This window comes from Dipodomys merriami, unplaced genomic scaffold (genome assembly GCF_024711535.1).
Source record: "Dipodomys merriami isolate MVZ:Mamm:240054 unplaced genomic scaffold, mDipMer1.0.p SCAF_22, whole genome shotgun sequence".
In the NCBI taxonomy this organism is placed as follows: Eukaryota; Metazoa; Chordata; class Mammalia; order Rodentia; family Heteromyidae; genus Dipodomys; species Dipodomys merriami.
Genome location: NW_027203604.1, coordinates 171099 through 191505, shown reverse-complemented (window position 1 = coordinate 191505; position 20407 = coordinate 171099). Strand labels below are relative to the sequence as shown.

The 20407-nt window shown below is 45.0% G+C and overlaps 1 protein-coding gene across 1 annotated transcript in view; it reads right to left on the bottom strand.

Annotated features, from left to right (window-relative positions):
• Positions 1-13649, bottom strand: part of Ttc39b (tetratricopeptide repeat domain 39B) — a 132184-nt gene extending 118535 nt beyond the window's left edge. Inside the window, exon 1 of the mRNA XM_070033145.1 lies at positions 13404-13649. Coding sequence (XP_069889246.1) covers positions 13404-13445 — 42 coding nt within the window. The 5' untranslated portion in view covers positions 13446-13649. The remainder of the gene's footprint in view (positions 1-13403) is intronic.
• Positions 13650-20407: the final 6758 nt, after the last annotated feature.

The window sequence follows — 20407 nt, the reverse complement described above, 5'->3', positions numbered from 1 at the left end:
AGGGGGAAGAAAGGACATGCTTTCTACTGAACACCAGGGCACCTATATTTATCCTGGTTGGATGCCACAGCATATATGTCAAGTGGGGAATATTTCTTTTTTGAGGCAGCCTGGGATGCCAAGCAGCTGGTAAGTACCTGGCAGGGAAAGAAAGAAGCAGAATCTGGAGATTATTCTCCAGCAGAAGCTGGAGCAGCAATGTTATCTGCAGGAAATCTTAAGTGATACCAAGAAAAAAACAGAAGATGAAAGCCCTGGGGGAAGTGAGAAAGGACCAGGGAGATGAGATCAGGAACCACAGTATCTCAGAATTCCATGTAAGGACAGGCACTGGTGGCTCACCTGTAAGCCTTGCTATTCAGGAGGCTGAGATCTGAGGATTGCAGTTCAAAGCCAACAGAAGCAAGATAGTCCATGAGACTCCTATCTCCAACTAACCACTAGAAAAACGAGAAGTGAAGCTATGGCTCAAAGTGGTAGAGCACTAGCCTTGAGCAAAAGAGCTCAGAAACAGCACTCAGGCCCTGAGTTCAAGCCCAGTGACCAACAACAAAAATGTAGGTAACACAAAAACCTAGTGCTCACCCCTGAACTATGAGTGAAATTTGCTGGTGGGAAGACTCAGAGGCATGCATCTTAACAAGGTACCTGCTTGTTAAAACCAGCAGTCAAGGGTTTTTTGTTTGGTTTTGTTTTTATTTTGCTGGGTTTGGGAGGGGGGGTGGAAGAGGGTTGGTTTTTGTTTTTTATTTTTTGAGCTGGTACTGGGGGCTTGAACTAAGGGCCTAGCACTCTTGCTTAGCTGTTTTGATCAAGGATAGTGCTCTACCACTTGAACCACACCTCTAGTTCTGGCTGAATTATAGATAAAGAGTCTCTCATTTTGTCTGCCCCAGCTGGCCTACAACCATGATCCTCAGATTTCAGCCTCCTGAGAATTTAGGATTACAGGTGTTAGGTACAGCTCTCACACGAATGCATGAGGATTCATAAATAAGTTCTCTATGCCATAGCAGGGTGACCATATTTTACCTCAAGGGCAATGAGTAACTATGTACAGATTTTTTTTGGGGGGGGGGTCCGGTCGTGGGGCCTGAACTCTGGGCCTGGGTGCTGTCCCTCAGCTCTTCAGCTCAAGGCTAGCGCTCTACCACTTGAGCCATAGCCCCACTTCCAGCTTTTTTTTTCTTTTTGTTTATGTGGTGCTGGGGAATCGAACCCAGGGCCTCACGCATGCAAGGCAAGCGCTCTACCACTGAGCCACCTTCCCAGCCCCTGTACAGATTTTAGATGCAAGGTGAGAACAGAGTTGCAATTTAAAGAGTAGTCTGGCTTAGTGGTAGAATGCTTGCCTTGCATGCATGAGGCCCTGGGTTCAATTCCTCAGCACCACATAAGCAGGAAAAAAAGCTGGAAGTGGCACTGTGGTTCAAGTGGTAGGGCGCTAGCCTTGAGCTGAAGAGCTGAGGGACAGCACCCAGTCAGAGTTCAGCCCCCACAACCAACCAAAAAAAGAAAAAAGAGTAGTCTGGCCTGGCACATTACATTGGAGCAGAGCAAGAGTCTTCTCCAGTGCTTGCATATTGCCACCTTCCTTTCCTTTTAATCTCTTATGCTAGAAAATTTTTACCTTCAACCTTTAAACTTTACCTTTACCTTTTAAACTCTTATACTAGAAAACTTCCCCAAACAAGAACTATTCCCCCAAGTTCATGTGTTGGAAACTAAATCCCCCATGCAACTGTGCTGAGTGGTGCTTAGGTCCTGAGGGCAGAACACTCAGGAATGGGTCCATGCCAATTCTGTGATAGGAGGAGTAGGTTAGTTATCTCAGATATGAGTGATTCTAGGAGTAGGTTCCTGATGAAAGCTCAGCCCTCTTTCTCTCCAATGCATGCTTTCTCACCATCTGATACCATCTGCCATGTTAGAATGAAGCAAGGTCCTCCCTAAATGTGGTATTTGCATCTTCAATTTCTAAGCTTATAAAACTGTAAGAAATAAATCTTTATACTTCATAAAGTACCCAGTCTCCAGTGTTCTGCTACAGCTGCACAAACTAGATTAACAGTAACCAAAGATAAAACAGCCTCTTACAAGTCAGTCTCCTATTAACATATAGGCAGGACATGAAAACCAAAACACTAATGTTGACCAGTAAGAAAAGGAGCTATACAGCTCAACAGCTTGTACAGAGAAATCAGAGGTTACAGTACTGTTTATGCATCAGTGGACAAATGCCATTTCCAATATATTACTGACATTACCACATCTTTTGCTGGCAAATATTAACCCTATTGAGTTGTAAGATGGTCCCAGAACAGATAGCCCTTTGAGTTCATGTTTACTATTCTCTTTGGTGTTAAGTGGGTCTCCCTTCAGGAAAGGAAAGGTGTGGGGACTGTAAATTTATAGAATTTGCCAGCTGGAGTCCTGAGTATTAGCCTGAAAGTGCATTTGTTCTACAGGAATCTCTAGGGGAAGAAGCCTGTTGTGTGGGAGTCTGGAAGGGCCAGTCTTTATATAGTGCCAGTTCTGTACATGGTTAAGAAAACAATGCTGAAAGCCAACACTAGAGCCCCATATGCCCAAGCACTCTGTAATCTTTAATTCTCACAACAATCCTATGAAATAAGTTCTACTGGTTCCATTTTACAGATCAAGAAACTGAAGCAGAGAGATTAAGCAACCTATCCAAGGCTATACAAGAAGCAGCAATACCTACTCAGGAGACTGAGATCTGAGGATCACAGTTCAAAGCCAACCACCAGAAAACCGGAAGTAGCGCTGTGACTCAAGTGGTAGAGCACTAGCGTTGAGCTGAAGAGCTGAGGGACAGCACTCAGGCCCAGAGTTCAGGCCCCATGACTGACAAAAAAAAAAAAAAAGCAGCAATTCAACCCATATGCATCTCACATCAGAACCTGCACCATATACCATTTCATGGGATGTATCAAATACTTTTATTTTGATAAAAACTACGTGAAATAAGAAATAAACAGAAATAGGTAAATTGGATTCATAAGGCTTACAACATATTATAAACAAACTTACTATGTATGTAGACATATACATAATGTACATATATACATAATGTACATATCCAGTACAAGGGTCAGCAAATTTTAGAGGACCTTTAAGTATTTAGGCAGTATCTACTATACAATCTGTTCCAAAATTACTCAACTGAACTACTATAGTGCAAAAGTAGCCACAGGCAACACCTAAACAAAAGGGAAGATTGTATTTCAATCAAATTTTACCTATAAAATTGGCAGGAGGAGATGGCCTGGGAAGGTGGCTCAGTGGTAGAGCGCTTGCCTTGCATACATGAGGCCCTGGGTTCGATTCCTCAGCACCACATAAGCAGGAAAAAAAAGCCGGAAGTGGCACTGTGGCTCAAGTGGTAGAGTGCTAGCTAGCCTTGAGCTGAAGAGCTGAGGGACAGCATCCAGGCCCAGAGTTCAGGCCCCACGACCGGACCCAAAAAAAAAAAAAAAATTGGCAGAAGGGTATGTACCTTATTGGTCCTCTAATGCAGTTTTCAGCCTCCTGATCTAGTAGAAAGAGTACTGAATTTAGAGGTAATGCTCATGGTTTCTGAACCTAATTCTGTGCCTAAGAGAGCAGACTGACTATAAGCAACTACTTCCTTTCTGTTTATAAAATATGTGCTCTGGAAGAATATTCTTCTCAAAGGATTGCAAAAAAATACTATTTTAGCACACCAAAACATTAGCTGCAGATTGTTCATCAAATCCATAAATAATGAGCTGTACCTTAAAGAGAAAAGAAAACTACCATTTTACTTCCTATACCCAGTGCTCTATAAAATGCAATCTGATTTTACCCTTGACGGTTACAAGCATCAAAGAAGTTACATAATGTGCCCAAGATCTGACAGCAAGCAAGATATCAGGCCTTAAGTTTAGCTGACTACTCAGTTCCCTCAGAAGTATAAAGCTGCTCTGTACAGGAAGTAGAAGGTCTTGGTCAATGAGCACTTGATGAATGGTTCTACACAGATGACACACAGGCTCCTGAGAGAAGACCTAAGACAGCCTTCACTCTCTCTAGGACTCATGCACTCTGTCCAATCTGTCTTGTAAGCCTCTCCTTAAAAAGACCATGCCCCATTTGATCTGAATCTGAGGTTTGTTTTCTTTATCCCTGAGTGTGAAGACTGTGCTTTGTGCATTGAAAAATACCAGAAACCCCAGAGCTATAAGACACAGTGGCCTAAGGAGGCAGAAAGAGAGAGAAAGAGAGAGAGAGAGAGAGAGAGAGAGAGAGAGAGAAGGCTGAGCACAACCTCAGGGAGACTGTGCCTGGTCCTGCAAATCACTACAGTGTTGGTTGCTGTTTCTCACAGATCTGTATGACTACACATAAGCCTATTGAATTCCTCAACTCAAACGTGTCTGACCTTGCCTGGCTCCAGTTTATAGTCAGTAGTTTTATACTATTCTTGGGAAATAGCATTGAGAAGGGAGAAAGTGAAACTAAAGGGATGTAATCTCCCTGCTTTAAAAAAAAAAAAGCCTCCATCAGGCACAGCGGCAGAACACTGAGTTAGGAGGGTCACTTGAGTCCAGGAATATTGGCAGAATAGAAAGATCCTCATCTCAAAAAAGAACAGCTTTATCAAAAAAGTAAAAACAAAACCAAAAGCTATTTATAAATAAGTACTGGAGGATTCTCCTCTCACTGTCAAAAGAGGGAACAGAAAGAAAAAAAATCCAGCTGGAACACGGAGTTGTTTGCACACACGGCTGTCCCCTTAGCTGCTGTCTTAATTTTCACAAACTCTCTACCATGCTGCCACACTCCTGCCCAAGCCCAGCTTCCCCAGTGTCTTCCCCTACCTGAAGAATGAAGGATGATCTGCTCCCTCCCTACCTACCTGCTGAACTGAACCCCTAGTAGCCACCAGATCAACATCACCTTCCAGATGACAGATGTCATCTAGAAAGGAACAGTATAAACATCATTAATTTCAACCTTTGTGTTGTCTATGAGGAAACCAAGGCCCAAAGGGTTAAAGTTCTGAATCACATATAATCACTAAGAACTTGGTCTCTAAGTCAAGTGAGCTGACCTCCCATGTTCCTGCTGGCAGGAACACACCATCATGCTGATGTCCCAGCTGAATGCCCCAGAAGAACCTTCCTTCTTTTCTCCTCTTTAGGACACAGGGCCACTTACAATCTCTCTGGACTCTCTTATACACTTCATGGTTATCTATTTGTGTCCATATTCCCATTTTCTTATAAGAGGTCGAAATTCCATCTTGTTCATGATGCACTAGCCAGCATGTAGCTATTCTGGCACATATATAGCCTTCAGTGGGCTAAAACAGTCCTTCAAGAAACAAAATAAAGTATTAAAACTCCACCAGCCTCCCAACTTTCTAATCTCATTTTCCTGATTAGCCTCTTTGCACAGAACCACCTAAAGTACTAAAGTACACACCACTCCACAGTTCAACCTTTAAAGGCACATCCCAGTCTGCCTCAGAAAGTCCTTCCTTATCTGTGATAGCTACTTTTAGGTGTCAATTTGAGTAGATTAAGAGATTATCTGGAGATTGAAGCATTGTTTCTGGACCAGTGAGAGCAGGATTGACTTCTTCGTAATCTGTATACTAGGAAAGACTGACTTTACCCCTGTAGCCAGGTGCCATCCAATAAACTAAGGGCTCTCATATCAGGAAAAGGCAGAGGAAAAGTGAGTTTGAGTTCCCTCCCTCTCCCTTTTTTCCATCTCTCTACACTACATCTTCAGGCTATCAGTTCACCATAGGCACCCCCTAAACTCTATCTACTATATCCTGCTGTTTACTCTCCCTGAAACACACTTCTAGAACTTTCCCCAACAAATCATGTCTACAGGGCTAGGAAGGTGGCTCAGTGGTAGAGCGCTTGCCTCGCATGCTCAAGGCCCTGGGTTCGATTCCTCAGCACCACATAAGCAAAAGGAAAAAAGCTGAAAGTGGCGCTGAGCTCAAGTGGTAGAGTGCTAGCCTTGAGCTGAAGAGCTGAGGGACAGCGCCCAGGCCCAGAGTTCAGGCCCATGACCAGACCCAAAAAAAAAAAAAAAAACAAAATCATGTCTACATGGCTAACCCTCATTCATCTAGTATATTAGTAAGTATGAATCAAAATTAAGAACCATCACTGGCTGTATTTCCCTGAGTGAAGTGCCCTTGTCTGTGTTCCAAACACATCTGGGCATCCTTCCTCTGTGGTTCACAACACACACCTGCCCCCACCCGCTAGACCATCACCTAAGGTAGAAACTGTGTTTGCTTCAGAGTACCTAGCCCAGAGCCCCACAAGATAAATCAGACTAAATACTTCTCATTAGCCATCATAAGACTCAACAAATACATACAATGTATTGTTTTATTGAAATACCGTAAAATACATTGTCCCTATCGATATGTCAGCATTACAAGAGCAGTGCCAAAAAACATGTCCACAGATCACCGCAAAAAAAAAGTCCCTACTAAGAGAGACAGACAGAGACAGAAAGATAATCTTTAAATAGAGTCCAGGACCCACCATGGCATTATGAACTAGCAGTCATCCCACACACCAAGGGTCCCTTTAGAGGGGTGTGATGAGCTCACTAATCTGACATGCTGGCAACAGTGGCTCTGGGAAGAGAATGAATTCATCAGGCAGGAGTGGACACCTATAAGCCCAGAAGTAGAAGAGGAGGGTTAGTGAGCAACAGGGGATTTTTAAAAAGGAACACCCCTTCCCCAGGAAGCCTTACAAGTGCAAGCAGAAGGAATAAAGCGACTCCTGGAGACTTCACTGCCTGAGCCCCTACCTAAGACAGGAGTTGAAGGCAGTCCACAGATGGCAAGATGAAAAGGATGAAGAGTTTCACAGAGATTACAGATCAGATCTGCACTATGAATAATTAGTAACAAATCCATGGACAGTGAGCTAAGGCAAACAGCTCCTACAATGAAGAACTGTCAGATGCCTATAGAAGGAAACTGGCTACATAATTTGAAAAAGGGTTACCCAGGTACAGGGAGGGGGGGAGAGAGGGCGGGGACACAGGGAAAGGATCAACAAGAAGTAGTATTTAAAGAATAGATAGAATTGGAGTTCAAGACAGACTGTTTCAGCAAAATGGCCTGTATGTTAACCTGAGCTAGAGTTAGTACTACTTCTCTTCCACAAGCCTGCACATATTAGAAATACAATATATAAAAATACTTTGATTTTTGCCCAGACTCCCTCAGTAAGGAAATTCTGAACCATCCACAAGGTCTCCTTCCCCAACTTCTATATACACCCAAAGAGATAATATTCCCTCCTTCTCCTCCCTAGGCAACATCACTGCCACCCAACCTTGTTTCATACAGAACCAGGATTACTACTGCATGGCTCACCTCTTCCCTCCCTCCCCTACACCTCCCCTACACCTCCCCTACACCTCCCCTACACCTCCCCTACACCTCCCCTACACCTCCCCTACACCTCCCTACACCTCCCTACGCCTTCAAACTGAAGAACGGATCCCCAAGTCAAATCTTCCCCTCTCTCCATGGCCTCTTCTCTCCAACCCCACAGCATTTCCTCCACTTCAAGCCTCACTTCCTACAAGTACTGTTGCAACAGCGCCTGCCTCGCCAGCTGCCAATCCACAATCAGCCTACAGCACCGTGACCAGATTTATCTCACCAAAACCTTCTTCATTTCAATTTTTAGGAGATGTATCCCAGACTCCTTAGCGTGACATCCAGACACTACTACATCATAAAATCTAATCCAGACTTTCAATCTCAGCCCTCAAGGCTCTCCTTTCTGCGGTGAGGCTGCTTTGCTCCAATCCCCACCCACCACAACTTCCACCCAAGGCTGCACTTTACCCCCCCTTGCTCTGACCAGCAAGCAGGGGACTAGCAGTCTTTGCTAGTCCTAAGCAGAGATTGCCAACCATTCCTGTTTGTACTGGAGTAATCACTGAAAGTATCACACATACTCTCACCGCGTTTATTGTGGACCTTAAGATGTAACCTGAACCCTACCTTACCCCAAACAGAACTAATTGCTTTTGTAACTGTTTTTCTTTTACTTTTTTTTTTTTTTTGCTAGACCACCTGCTTTTCAAAGACAGTAACGATCTTGTTCTAGTGTATATTTCCAGCACCCAAAGGCCATTAACATCTGAGATATCAACAGAATGAAAGAATGAATCACAAGGCAACCAATTTTATCAAAACTTCCTCTAGGGGCTAGGAAGGTGGCTCAGTGGTAGAGTGCTTGCCTTGCATGCATGAGGCCCTGGGTTGATTCCTCAGCACCACATAAGCAGGAAAAAAAAGCCGGAAGTGGCGCTGTGGCTCAAGTGGTAGAGTGCTAGCCTTGAGCTGAAGAGCTGAGGGACAGCGCCCAGGCCCAGAGTTCAGGGCCCATGACCAGACCCAAAAAAAAAAAAAAACTTCCTCTAGCCAGGTAACTGTGGCTAATGCCTATAATCCTAGCTAACCTGGAAGCTGAGATTAGCTGAGGATCCAGGTTCAATGTCAGCCCAGGCAACCAGAAAACTGGAAGTGATGCTGTGGCTCAAAGTGGTAGAGTACTAGCCTTGAGTGAAAAAAAAAAACAAGGACAGTGCCCAGGTTCTGAGTTCAAGCCCCATGACTGACCCTCCCCCCCCAAAAAAAAAAGAAACTTCATCTAAACTTCTGAGAGAAAAATGTTCTAGATCAGAATCAAATGTTTCAAATACTAGACCAAAATCATCTTTCATGTCAGTCATTTCTTTCCCTAACTCATTGTTTCTCAACCTTTTTTCATTATCACTCCCCTAAAAAAGTAAACTTTCCCACATTTTAATTTAAAATATGAGATAGAGGGGCTAGGAAGGCGGCTCTGTAGTAGAGCGCTTGCCTTGCATGCATGAGGCCCTGGGTTCGATTCCTTAGCAGCACATAAGCAAAAAGAAAAAAGCCGGAAGTGGTGCTGTGGCTCAAGTGGTAGAGCGCTAGCCTTGAGCTGAAGAGCTGAAGGACAGCGCCCAGACCCAGAGTTCAGGCCCCACAACCGGACCCAAAAAGAAAAACAAAAAACAAAAATAAAATAAAATAAAATATGAGATAGATGATAGACAAGATACTCATAATGACTAAAAACATTAAGTTAAATTCAAAATCTTAACGATATTAACATTTAACCTGACAACTATATTGAGTAACTTTCTTAAAATGCATGTAGGAAATTATAAATGAAAATTACTAACATTTATAACATATAATATTAGCAATGCAATATTTTTTTAGTTCAAAACATTGTTCAAGTCAGACACTGTGGCCTATAATCCTATCAGAAGGCTGAGATCTGACAGCTGAAGTTCAAAGCCAGCCTGGGCAGAAAAGCCCATGAGAGGGGCTGGGAAGGTGGCTCAGTGGTAGAGCATTTGCCTTGCATGCATGAGGCCCTGGGTTCGATTCCTCACACCACATAAACAGAAAAAGCCGGAAGTGGCACTGAAGAGCCACAGGACAGCACCCAGGCCTAGAGTTCAGACCCCCCCGACTGACCGAAAAAGAAAAGAAGAAGTAGAAATTAGGATCATTTTATTCAACTTTTTTTGTTTTCACATGAGAAAGTAATTTTAGTTTAACTAACTACTATTCAATCAAGTACCACCCATATTATCAATTTCCAGCACTTTGAAATAATCTTTGTTAAGTGCTGGAAAAAGTGTTGATTAACTTTAAAATATAAACTATATAAACCATTTTCACTTACTACTAAAAAATAAATAAATAAAGTCACACACCAAAAAAAAAAAAAGAAAGAAAGAAAGAAAAAAGCCACTGTAAGCAACATCTACAAGGCAGCCAATGAAAGCTCATGAGGATATGCAGGTCACTTAATGAGATATAACTTTACTTTCAAGCACCTGGTAAACCCTCCTCCAATCACAGCCACCTATTTGCCTTAGATTTGTTGTATCAATTTGCATACCATACATTTTCTGTGAACCTGATTTCAGAGCTGCTCCTGTAATATCCAGGAAAACTCAAATGGGGAAAAACTGAAAAGATAAGATGTTATCAATTGAGCTCTAGAGGGCCAAGGGCAATATATTATCTCAGATGTCCTAGTCCCTCCCGTAGGACCAATTTTGCCCCAGAGAGGATACAAGTCCTAATCTCTATGCTCCCATATTTACCTTCCTACCACCAGAGGGACAGGAGAAAAACATAAACAAAATCAGTTTCCCAAGAAAATGTCTAACTTGCTGTTACTATAAAGAGCTTCACGTTCCCTCCACTCCTGCCCCAGCAACTTAGCGTAGACTTTCAGAAGTAGAACGCTTAAAACCCTCTCGCCTTTCCTTCAGATAATGAATGAGCCCTCAGGCTGAGATTCATTCAGTCAAGATCACTATCGATAAAAATGACCTTGTCTGGGGCTGGGAATGTGGCTAAGTGGTAGAGTGTTTGCCTAGCACACATGAAGTGCTGGGTTCCATTCCTCAGCACCACATAAACAGAAAAGGTCAGAAGCAGCACTGTGGCCTTAAGCAAAAGAGGCTCAGGGAAGCTGGGCGCCGGTGGCTCAAGCCTGTAATCGTAGCTACTCATGAGGCTGAGATCTGACGATCACAGTTCACAGCCAGCTGGACATTAAGTCTGTGAGACTCTTATCTCCAATAAACCACTTGAAAACCGGAAGTGGTGCTGTGGCTCCAGCGGTAGAGCGCTCCACTCAAGCTGAAGAGCACAGCAACAGTGCCCAAGCCCAGAGTTCAGTTCAAGCCCCATGACCAACCAAAAAAAAAAAAAGAGGCTCAGGGACAGTCCCCAGTCCCTGAGTTCAAGCCCCAGGACTGGCAGGGGGGGAAAAAAAGACCTTGCCTGTCTTATACATATCCCCAAGACTTAGTACTAACAGAATCAGGTTTTTGTTCACATAAATGAGTGAATGACTATGAGGCAAAGAGAGCTGAGAAGTGAGTTTACCTAATTCTTAGTCTCTTTTCCAACTATATCATTTTATCCCTTTTCTACTTCCCAAAACCATCAAATAATGACCATAAAAGACAGCCAAAATCTCCTTAAGCATATGAAAATCTTCATAGCCGAAATAGCTATTTCATTTTTCATACCTGGTAAAGTTAAAGAACAAAGTCATATTCATTCTAGGTAGTTTTTCAACCATTTACAATTAAGGACTCTTACCCCCCCCCAAAAAAAAGGAATTTCCAATTTACATCACCATAATTCTTATTTGCTTATCCTGTCTTCAACTGTTTTCTAGAGTTCTTGTACTTCACAGAAGTTCTGTGACTTCTCTTTCCACATAAGGCACATATTGAATTTTTTAATGTTTTTTATTGTGAAAATACTGTACAGAGGGGTTACAGTTGCATGAGCAAGGTAATGAGTACATTTCTTATCCAGCATTGTTGCCTCCTCTTTGTTTTTCCCCTACCATCCCTACCCTCCTACCTCCACAACTACACTCCCCACCACCTATCAAATTTGAGCACAAAGAAAATGCTCGATAAATTCTTGTTAAAGTTACATAATACATCATATGACATACAATGAAGGACAGAGGTCAAGAGCCAGTGATGTTATGGCAAAAGCTAAGAAGTCATGAAGCGACATCTTTTCTACAGTCATTCATACATTTATTTGCCAAATATCTTTGTGCCAGACTGTCTGCTACTCTAAAATTTAACTTCCGCACAGAGCTAGAGTCTTCCACAGCTAACTTGTGGTTAGATAGGGTACACATGTCTGTTTGCCAGAACAGTGCCAGTTTGCATCTATTGTCAGCATTATTAATATCCTCTCAATTAAGCCCTACTCCATAGTAAATCACAGCAACAGTGACCTAGTGCAAGATTTTCTCTACAAGCATACCAGGATGTAGACATTTCACTCCACATTTACTAGCCACGCCCAGTCATGTTTCCTCATTTTTAATTCGGTTAAACTAAATGGCTACACACACGGAAACAGTTGAGGGCAAGCCTGGGTTCAGCAATTAGTGACATGGAGTCTTGAATCCCAGGAATAGAGATATTTTCAATAATACAGATGTCATAGACACTGATGTATATGTAATACACAAAAATGAACCATAAAAACTTTTGTGGGATGAAGTTAAAGTGTAGCCAAAGCCCTGTGAAAGCGTTATGAACTCGATGACAGAGAGAGGAATGGGGGGGGGCGGGGGGGGGGGAGAAGGTCGCACCAAAAAGACAGTGTAACAGAAGCCGATACTGATGGAAACGGCAATGAATATTATCATTCCTCTGCTTTCACGTGTTGGAAGTTTTCAACCACCTATGCATCTAAACAAGCTCGGTCCGGCTCGCTGGCCCGCGTCCCCTCCGCCAGGCAGGCTCTGGACGGTCGTGTCGAGGGACTGCATCCCGTCCTCGTTGCTTTTATTTCAAGGTACACATTTATATATGGAATCTACTGGTCGCCACGGGACAGCTAGTCAGGAACCCTAACCCGCTCCCTCCAGATCATCTAAGGATTGCATCATCAGAAACCCAAGCCTCCCCGGGGAGCGACTTGTAAAGTCCAGTCAGGTAAAATGGCAGCAGCGGTGGCTGCGTGCGGGTGTTTGGGGGGGGGGGGGACGCCCCGCTGGAACCTGCGTCTCAACTCCCCGCGTCCGCCCGGACGGCGCGCTCTCCCCGGCTGCCGAGTGCTGAAAGGACCGGGCGGAGAGTCATCCACAGGTCCGCAGCGCCCGCCGCCACGCGCGGGAGGAAGTGCTCAGTGACTCCCAAGTGCAGATCGCCGTCAGAGGCCGCACGCAGTCGGTTCTCCAAGTTCCTCCCCTCCCTCCGGCACCGACACTGCGGACTCGGCGGGTCGGGGAAGCGGCCCGGCCCGGGGGGAAAGGAGGCGGGAAGCAACCCGGCAATAGGCCACAGCAGCCCGGCCAGCGGCTCGCCGGCCCGCCCCGGTACCCCGGGGCTCCGGCTGTCCTCGCACCCCCCGCCTCTGACAACTGATCTCAAACTTCCATAGAAGGCGAGATCGCCTGGTCCACAAGGACGGCACCAATTCCAGCGTCCGGATGCGAGTCCCCGGCGCGCGCGCGCCCGCCCGCATCGGCCCGCCGCGGGCCCCCACGCGGGGTCCCTCCGAGTTCCCCACCCCACCCCCCACAGGTGCCCGCCCGCCAACCGGACCCCCTCGCCTCGCCCGCAACAGACCTGCCAAGGCCAGGTGGCCCCGCCGCCACCCCTGCCCTGGCCTCAGGGTCACCGAGAGTGGATCCCGGTCCCCGGGACCGCGGGGAGAGGGGAGGAAGCGGCAGGGGGCTGGAGGCGGGACCTCGCCATCCCCGCGGGGATCCGCATCCCTCCCGGGCCCCGCACCGCCCCGCCGCCAGTACCTCGTCCGCTTCCAGTTCCACTCGGTTGCCTACGAGCGCCATGTTCCTCCTCCCGCCGCTGCCAGGTGGACGAGAACCAACCCGGGAACTTCGAGCCGACTCTGTCTTCTTCGCTTGGAGGTTCAGCTGGGAGCTAGCGAGCGAGGAAGGGGGCGGCCCCGCGCTCCGCGGGAGGAGGTTGTCCCCGCCCCCGGCGCCGCGGAGCCCGCACAGCGACCATTTCCCGAGCAGGACGCCGGGCGGCTGCCCCCCCCAACCCGGCGCTAGCCCCGCCCCCCGCAGGCTTAGTCCCGCCTTCTACACGCGGCCCGGACAGAAGTAGCCAACCACCGCTCCCGTCGCTCGCCCTACCTCCCCCCCCCTCACCCCGACTCGAGTGGGCGGAGTCACTTTGCATAGTAGACGCGGCTGGTCGGGCTCGCTCTCAGGAATAGGACCCCGAGGGTTCCCGCTCCTTGGGCAGGGCGAGCACGGACGCCTGGGACGTGCAGTGGTTGGAACAGACCAGGCTGAGATCCTGGTCGTCTTCCCCCGGGAAGCGTCCACCTGGTACGTGGCTTGATGCCAATCTGTTTCTCTTGCCTACCAGGGGTGACCTTGGCTCCCTGAGAGATGCCCCGCACCCCACTTGTCCGTACCTTACATCCAGGGCATTCTCTTCAGATACAAGAACGGCTTCTGTGCCTGTGTGGAAAACAGGAAAAACGCAGGGCAGAAGTTCTCTACCTCTCCCACCCAAGACTGTCTGCCAAGCACAGATGGCGCCCTGCACACAGTAGGCACGCAGCAAGCATTTTTTGTCAGCAATTGATTCCTGCTGCGGACGGGTAGGACAATTGAACCATCCATCCAGCCGAATATGCAAAAGCTGTGCTAGAGTTGACAGGGCCAGCTTTAGTTTACAGTAAGATAAACCACATCTGTGTGTAACTTGACGTCGAATACCCCAAAAAGGTCCCTGTGACCTTTTGCTGTCCATTTCGTACCTCTACTCCCTTGCCCCTAACCAGCATTGGTGTACCAAAGTTCCATATAAATTAATCATATGGTTGTGGTCATCGTGCTGGGTGCCTTGCATGCTCATTCCATTCTCCAAGAAGTAGAGGATTATTTTCTTACAGGTGAGTAAACTGAAGCTCAGAGAGCTTAACTTCTAGGTAAGTAGGGATGTAAGAATATGAAGTCTAGCATCCTGACTAAGGCCTGGCTAGTGACCACTCTCAGTAGTCTCCCATCACTGTCTCTTCCTCCACTGAACCACGTCTATTGCACTCACTCTCAGTGAGTCACCATTGCATCCCTGGTACTTGCTTAAGCATTTCAGTCTCATTACAACCTTTATACAAGAAAGATAAAATGGTGGGGCTAGGAAGGTGGCTCAGTGGTAGTGGGCTTGCCTTGCATGCATGAGGCCCTGGGTTCCATTCCTCAGCAACACATAAGCAAAAAGAAAAAAGCCGGAAGTGGCGCTGTGGCCTAAGTGGCAGAGCGCTAGCCTTGAGCTGAAGAGCTGAGGGACAGCGCCCAGGCCCAGAGTTCAGGCCCCACAACCGGACCCCCCCCCCAAAAAAAAAAGATAAAATGGTTTCTACCTCAGAAACAACAGGAAAAGATGAAAAAGAAAAGAGATTGATTGAGGTGACAGTTATACAGCTTTCTGAATTTACCCAAAATCACTGGACTGTACACTGTTTTGTTTTGTTTTGTTTTTTTGGGGGGGGGTCCGGTCGTGGGGCCTGAACTATGGGCCTGGGCGCTGTCCCTCAGCTCTTCAGCTCAAGGTTATCACTCTACCACTTGAGCCACAGCGCCACTTCCGGCTTTTTTCTTTTTGCTTATGTGGTGCTGAGGAATCAAACCCAGGGCCTCATGCATGCAAGGCAAGCGCTCTAGCACTGAGCCACCTTCCCAGCCCTGGACTGTACACTATACCTTTTACAATGGGTGAATTTTATTATACTTGTGTGTATATTTTTGTGTATATAATATATGCATATATGTATATATTTGGATGTATTTGTGTTTATATACATGTGTATTTATACATTTGTCTACATATGTTTAGACATATATATGTATGTGTGATACTGAATATTGCGTGAATACTGAATCTTAGGTGCTTTGTACCAGATATATTGGACCAGAAGGGAGCTAGCAATCATTTCTCTAAAACACAATAAAGTGTCTGGATCCTCCTACTCCTAATTTATGCTTTATTTCCTGAAGCTAAATTTCCTGTCTAGGTCCAGATTCTACTCTGTATTACTCATGCCTGATGCCATTTTTTTAAGTTCTTTGGTTCTTAAAGTTTCACATTTTCATGTGAAACTATCTTGGTGACATCCTCTCACATATGCTTGATTATTTTCTTAAAAATGTCAACTCTTCCAAATTCCAAGAGATGCTAAACTTGGTTCTAATTACAGATATGATTCTGTTACAATGAGAATCAAGTTTAATTGTCAAAAAAAAGTTATACTGAGTTTGGTTGGATTTTTTGTGACTTTCTTATATATCAGAGATGAAATCTTGCATGCCTATATGATGTAAATGCACATCACAATATGAGTAATTGGTATTTTTGTTATAAACACCAAATGAATAACTGTGTTCCACCCACTGGAACTATTTCCTTTACTCCAAGCAGATGTCAACGTCCTTTTTCCACACACATATGACTTTACAAAATCATAGATTATAATTATCAAACTATTTTTTTCAAAGATCAATTAATGTGTTCATTTTTAACAGAATTCTCCTTGCCAGTGTCCTTGTGTCATTATGCTTGAAAAGTTGAATGAGATTACTCAGATATTCCATTTCCCAGAAGTAACTAGCATAGGGATTAAGCAAGAGCTATACTGAAATTGTTTCACTCTGAAGGCACACGTACTAAGATCTGTATGGGCTTCAAAATGAACCTAATAATGCAGAGAATCTAATCTTTAGTATTCAAGAACTTGTGCTTAGGGCTGGGAAGGTGGCTCAGTGGTAGAGCGCTTGCCTTGCAAGCATGAGGCCCTGGGTTCGATTCCTCAGCACCACATATACAAAAAGAAAAAAAGCCGGAAGTGGCACTGTGCTCAAGTGGTAGAGCGCTAGCCTTGAGCTAAAGAGCTGGGGGACAGTGTCCAGACCCAGAGTTCAGGCTCCACAACCGGACCCAAAAAAAAAAAAAAAAAAAAAAAAAAAAGAACTTGTGCTTAGCTGATACAGGGGTTTTTTGGTTGAAATTTGATTTAAATAAAAATTCATCCTTCATGTGTATAGTAGGAAAATCACAGATCTACTCAATTAATGCTCATTGCATCCATGTGTTGTTTAATAACTTTGTATTAGTTTATGTCTTGATTCTTCAAGGAAATTTCATCTAAAACTGCCCCTTCTGGGCACTGGTGCTTAATCCTGTAATCCTACATACTCAGGAGGTTGAGATCTGAGGACAAAGGTTTGAAGCCAGAAAATTCTGGGCAGAAAATTCAATGAGACTCTTATCTCCAATTAAGTAACAAAAAGCTAAAAAGGGGAGATATGGCTCAAGTGGTAGAGTGCCAGCCTTTAGTTAAAAAAAATAAAAATAAAGCCAGGTGCCGGGGCTCACACCTGTTATCCTAGCTACTCAGGAGGCTGAGATCTGAGGATCACAGTTCAAAGCCAGCCTTGGTAGGAAAGTCCATGAGACACTTATCTCTAATTAACCACCAGAAAACTGGAAGTGGCGCTGCCACTCAAGTAATAGAGCAATTGCTTTGAGCTGAAGAGCTGAGGGACAGCGCCCAGGCCCAGAGTTCAAGCCTAGCCCCACAACTGACCAAAAAAAAAAAGACAATGCCCAGGTCCTGAGTTCAAGGCATAGTGGTAGCACAAAAATAAAGATGTAAATAAATAAACAATCTCACCTCTATCATATTTTACCACATTCTTCTGCTGGCTTCACAGTATTTATCACTACCTGTTCACTTTTGCTTACTTAGGATCTACAACTTTCACCACCCTCTTCCACTCTAAACTCCATGAGGCAAGTGACCTTGTGTTTTGTGCCTACAGAAAGAATTCCAGGGGCAAACACCTAAAGGATACTTAATAAATAGCTACTGAGTGAATAAAGTACATTAAGATTTATTGCATAAACTGTACCATGCCAATGTTTCAGCATAACCCAGTATAATGGGGAATGCAACTATGGGTAGTCTAAAAAGTAAATACTGTTTTCTAGAGTAATGTGGCAGGCATGATGACTACCTTTAATACCCACTCTTTCTTGTTTTTCAAAATTTTGCAAGAGCTAAGCACTTAGAGGTCCCTCTGTGACCTAAGAAGGAAGATTATTTATGTCCCTGAGAGAGACTTTGATGGTAGGGTAGAAAACCTCATCGTTTAGTGCAGTGAAATCCTCCCTTAAGAATACCCTGTTCCAAGTATTTGGAGCTAGGTAAACATTCATTTGGCCCTGCTTAACTGTTGTTCACTTACACACACACACACACACACACACACACACACACACACACACACACACACACACACACACACACACACACTATTCCCATCATCTTCTTATTTGTGCTATATCTCTTTAAATCCTATTTTATCTCAGATGATGCTTATATTAGACAGTAACAAGAACAAGACTTACGGGCTGGGAAGATGGCTCAGTGGTAGAGTGCTTGCCCTGCATGCATGAGGCCCTGGGTTCGATTCCTCAGCACCACATAAGCAGAAAAAGCTGGGAGTGGCGCTGTGGCTCAAGTGGTAGAGCGTTAGCCTTGAGCTGAAGAGCTGAGGGACAGCGCCCAGGCCCAGAGTTCAGGCCCAGGCCCGACCAAAAAAAAAAGAAAAAAAGAACAAGACTTACTTTGTCAATATATTATCTGTAGGCAGAATGTTAATTTTTTTTAAAAAAAGATCAATAAGAATAATTAGGGAGCTGGGTGCCAGTGACCCACACCTGTAATTCTAGCTATTCAGGAGGCTGAGATCTGAGGATCAAGGTTCAAAGCCAGCCCTAGCAGGAAAGTTGTCCATAAGTCTCTTATCTCCCACTAAACTACTAATTTAAAAAATCTAGGAAAAGTCCAGGCGCCAGTGGCTCACACCTGTAATCCTAACTATTCAGGAGGCTGAGATCTGAGGATCGAGGTTCAAAGCCAGCCTGGGCAGGAAAGTCTGTGAGACTCTTTTTTTTTTTTTTTTTGTCGGTCATGGGGCTTGAACTCCGGGCCTGGGCGCTGTCCCTCAGCTCTTCAGCTCTTCAGCTCAAGGCGAGCGCTCTACCACTTGAGCTACAGCGCCACTTCCGGTTTTCTGGTGGTTTATTGGAGATAGGAGTCTCACGGTCTCTCCTGCCCGGGCTGGCTTTGAACCGCGATCCTCAGAGCTCAGCCTCCTGAGTAGCTAGGATTACAGGCGTGAGCCACCAGCGCCCGGCGTCTGTGAGACTCTTATCTCCAGTAAACCACTAGAAACTGTGGCTCAAGCACTTGCCTTGAGCTGAAGAGCACAGGGACAGCGCCCAAGTCCAGAGGTCAAGCCCCACAACCGACAAAAAAAAAATCTGGGAATGGAGCTGTGGCTCAAGTGGTAGAGCACTGACCTTGAGCACAGAAACTCAGGGACAGTACCTAGGCACAGAGTTCAAGCCCCAGGACTAGCAAAAAAAAAAAAAAAGATAATAATTAAGGAACCTAGAGCAGAGCTGATCCTTGCAACCTACTATTCATTGTTTCCTTGCTCTTTTACTAAGAGAATCTAATTTCATACAGAGTAGTAGAGTACCTAGCTAAGGCCTACTTTTCCAAGGACTGCTTTGCAACTAAGAATGGCCAATAATACTACATGTTGGTCAGTGGAATATATTGATTGTATTTCGTTTCCAGGATGGCTATCTGAAGAGAAATGACCCAGCTGAGGCATGCACCTTTTGCTCTTCAGCCCCTCCTTCTTGTTGGTAGCCTAAAGCAGATGCCATTATTGGGGCTGCTACTACCATATTGGACAGTAAGGTAATAGCTTGAGAATGGGAGCTATCATCTAGAATAATTGAACACAAAAGACAAGTGTTAGTTGTCATAAAAGTCTTTTAACTACAAACCTTTAGATTTGTATTACATAAATGATAAATCAATTACTTTTTCATTAAAGCACTGATACTATTATATGAAAACAAACCAAATCAAATGTGCATCTAATACAAAGTGTTGTAAACTAAATGTTGTATATAACCTCCCACTCACTCCAAGGAAAACATTTTAGAACTTCTGGTGAGTATAGGAGCAGAAAAAGTAACTAAGAGCAATTGTGCAACTAAGTATAACTTTTCCTGAGGAAACCTCCTCCAAGTCTTAATCCTGTTTCTGTTCTGCCTTTTTTTCTTGCATTTCTCCTCATGCTTCCAGGCTGTCCTAAAGGTCTAAATATTCTCAACCTTCTGAAGGATATATGCATTCTCTCTCCCAGTATTAGGAGTGAACTCAGAGACCTGATAAGTGCCTGATGAGCAAACACTACCATTTGAGCCATACCCTCAGCCCTTTACTCCTAGTTTGTTTTTCTGACAGCATCTCATGCTTTTACCAAGGCTAACCTCAGACCATGATCCTCTGACACAACTGGATTTTAGCTTTTGTTTGTTTGTTTGTTTGTTTCTGTCAGTCATGAGGCTTGAATCTGGATCTGGGCACTGTCCCTCAGCTCTTCAGCTCAAAGCTAGCACTCACCACTTGAGCCACAGCGCAACTTCCAGCTTTTCCAGTGCTGATAAATCGAATCCAGGGTCTCATGCATGCAAGGCAAGCACTCTACCACTGAACCACCTTCCCAGCCCCCACAGCTTTTTTTGGGGGGGAGGGAGTCCAGTCTTGGGGCCTGAACTCTGGGCCTGGGCACTGTCCCTTAGCTCTTCAGCTCAAGGCTAGCACGCTCCCACTTGAGCCACACCGCCACTTCCGGCTTTTTTCTTATGTGGTGCTGAGGAATCGAACCCAGGGCCTCATGCATGCAAGGCA